The sequence below is a fragment of the Macadamia integrifolia genome, unplaced genomic scaffold (assembly GCF_013358625.1).
Source record: "Macadamia integrifolia cultivar HAES 741 unplaced genomic scaffold, SCU_Mint_v3 scaffold3312, whole genome shotgun sequence".
NCBI classification, from domain to species: Eukaryota; Viridiplantae; Streptophyta; class Magnoliopsida; order Proteales; family Proteaceae; genus Macadamia; species Macadamia integrifolia.
In genome coordinates this window covers 66-2,107 of record NW_024869387.1, presented here as the reverse complement: position 1 = coordinate 2,107, position 2,042 = coordinate 66, and the positions used below count along the sequence as shown (strand labels likewise).

At 37.3% G+C, this 2,042-nt stretch overlaps 1 protein-coding gene across 2 annotated transcripts; it reads right to left on the bottom strand.

The window, feature by feature from the left end:
- Positions 1–119: 119 nt before the first annotated feature.
- LOC122067997 (beta-galactosidase 13-like) lies at positions 120–1,167 on the bottom strand. 2 transcript variants are annotated; one of them, XM_042631824.1, is made up of 3 exons: positions 966–1,164; positions 823–918; positions 120–735 (listed from the first exon to the last, which is right to left on the bottom strand). In XM_042631824.1, the coding sequence occupies exons 1-3, from the start codon at positions 990–992 to the stop codon at positions 619–621; spliced, it is 240 nt and encodes a 79-aa protein (XP_042487758.1). In that variant the 5' UTR covers positions 993–1,164; the 3' UTR covers positions 120–618. The 2 variants fall into 2 exon arrangements, with proteins under 2 accessions (XP_042487758.1, XP_042487757.1); XM_042631823.1 differs by having other exon boundaries at positions 823–1,167.
- Between the last annotated feature and the right edge of the window lie 875 nt (positions 1,168–2,042).

The window sequence follows — 2,042 nt, the reverse complement described above, 5'->3', positions numbered from 1 at the left end:
AAAGGTGAATATTGTGGCTGATGTTCTTGCTAAAAAATGTGCAACTTCTCAAACTAATTAAGTGGGTAGCCCAATTTTACTTCTTCAGAAATTAGCTGAGATGCCTAGAACAGATCTCGATACAGGTTTAGGCACTAGGTCTCTTTTGGATCCCCCGGTTAGAGTGGCTGTTAATGGCAATATCGAAGGTGGCAATGGTATCTCTGGATAACGTTTTCCCATCATCCATGCTGATGGCAATGCCTAAGGTGGGTGTTGCTTGGGATTGTTCTTTTGTTCTCCATATCCATCTAAGTATGACTGGACATTAAACCTGTAACCTATTCATTTTTATTTTTAATATGAGAAAACTTGGATGACTGTGTTGCTCAGCTTATGAGTATGGGTCCTACATTTTAAAGTCCGCGTTGAAACTTATTTATTGGAGAAAGGAATGTTACCCGCTTGCATTTTATGCCTAGATACATGGTGATGTAGGGGCGGATGAAGGGCGTCTTTTCACTGCTCGCCTCCACTTCTCCATGTGTTTGGGGGTGGGGAACCCAAGCAGGATCCTTCCTTCTCCCTTATTTAATACGCCATTAACCTTCGAGTGTCATAGTTAATCCCTTAAATGAATTACCCATAGTTCCATTCGGCACAGACATAAGGACCAATGCGAAGAATGCCGTATAACCCTGCTTGTTGCACTGCCTTGAAGAATCTGATGAAGTCTAGGTTTCCCTCGAAATTGTACTGAAAGAGGTCCAAAAACAGTTAGCTAGCTAGAATATGTTTATAGGCAGGCATATTTCATAGTTTCATAATGAGATAGATTAAAACCTGGCGATGATGGGGCTCATGGACATCCCAGAAAATGTAAGTCTCAATTACATCGATTCCACCCTCCTTTGCTTTCTGGATAAGGTCTGGCCACATCTGATGAATCAATGTAGAAACAGTGCTGCGTGGGTAATGGATGGAACCGGAAAACAGAATTCTGGGTTGTCCATTGATCAGAAGTTGGCCATTGTCATAAGTGACTTGCGTTGCTGCTGCATGTGCCAGTAGTAGTGAAGTAGAAAAACACAGCAGTTGGCTTAAACCCAGAACAAGTAGCATATCTCTCCTCCAGAAGTACTCCATCATATCTCTCCTATCTGTGATGCATGTTTAGAACAGCTTATATATATATATATATATATATATACGCAGATCTGATCTGATAATCCAAATTTCTAACATTAGACTCATAAATCCCGTGGAGCAGTAGCATTGTAGCTCAAAATAGTAGTCTCTCATGATCCAAATTTCTAAGATTAGACAAAGTTGAATAAGAGAAATAGGGTCCAAACAGCATGTTAGCTTAATAATCTCATCAAGCAAAGAGTGTCCAGTCTCAAAACACTCTTTTCCTTCCGTAATAAACTGAAACTGGTGAGACACGTTCAATGTTTGAGGTCAAAACATTGAACTTAAACTTTATATACAAAAGAGGGAAAAAGAAGCCACTGTGTAGCCTCTACACCTAGACACGAGAAAGAGTATTAATAATCTTCTACTTTCTGAAAAATGAAAATCCCATTACTATTGATGCTTCTATTTGTACTCTCATTGATCCTTGCATTGGTGCATGAGTCACACTACCTTTTAGGAAACTCTATCCCATAAAAAAAATAAAATAAAATAATAATAATAATAATAATAATTATGAAAAAGACAAAAAAACCAATGACATCTAACAAAAAAAAATTTCCAAATGACCAAAAAACCCCTCAAAATGAAAGATGAAAAAAAAAACGAATTAATTATCTCTCTCTCTCTCTCTCTAAACGTGGAGGAGAAAGGGGAAGTAATTCTTGTTATTACTTCTCCTTAAATCTCTCTCTCTCTCTCTCTCTCTCTCTCTCTCTCTCTCTCTCTATATATTAAATCTCTATAATTAAAAATTTTCAAATGACCAAAAAACCCCTCAAAATGAAAGATGAAAAGAAAATAATAATAATAATTGCAGATTTTATGTTACATAGATCACTAATAACTAGGAATTATTTGGGGAGGGG

Coding starts and splice junctions, on each gene's coding strand:
- LOC122067997 (XM_042631823.1), bottom strand. CDS start 1,128: ATGATGGAGTACTTCTGGAGGAGAGATATGCTACTTGTTCTGGGTTTA. Junction 736..822: donor ATGAGCCCCATCATCGCCAG/GTTTTAATCTAT, acceptor GACCTCTTTCAG/TACAATTTCGAGGGAAACCT.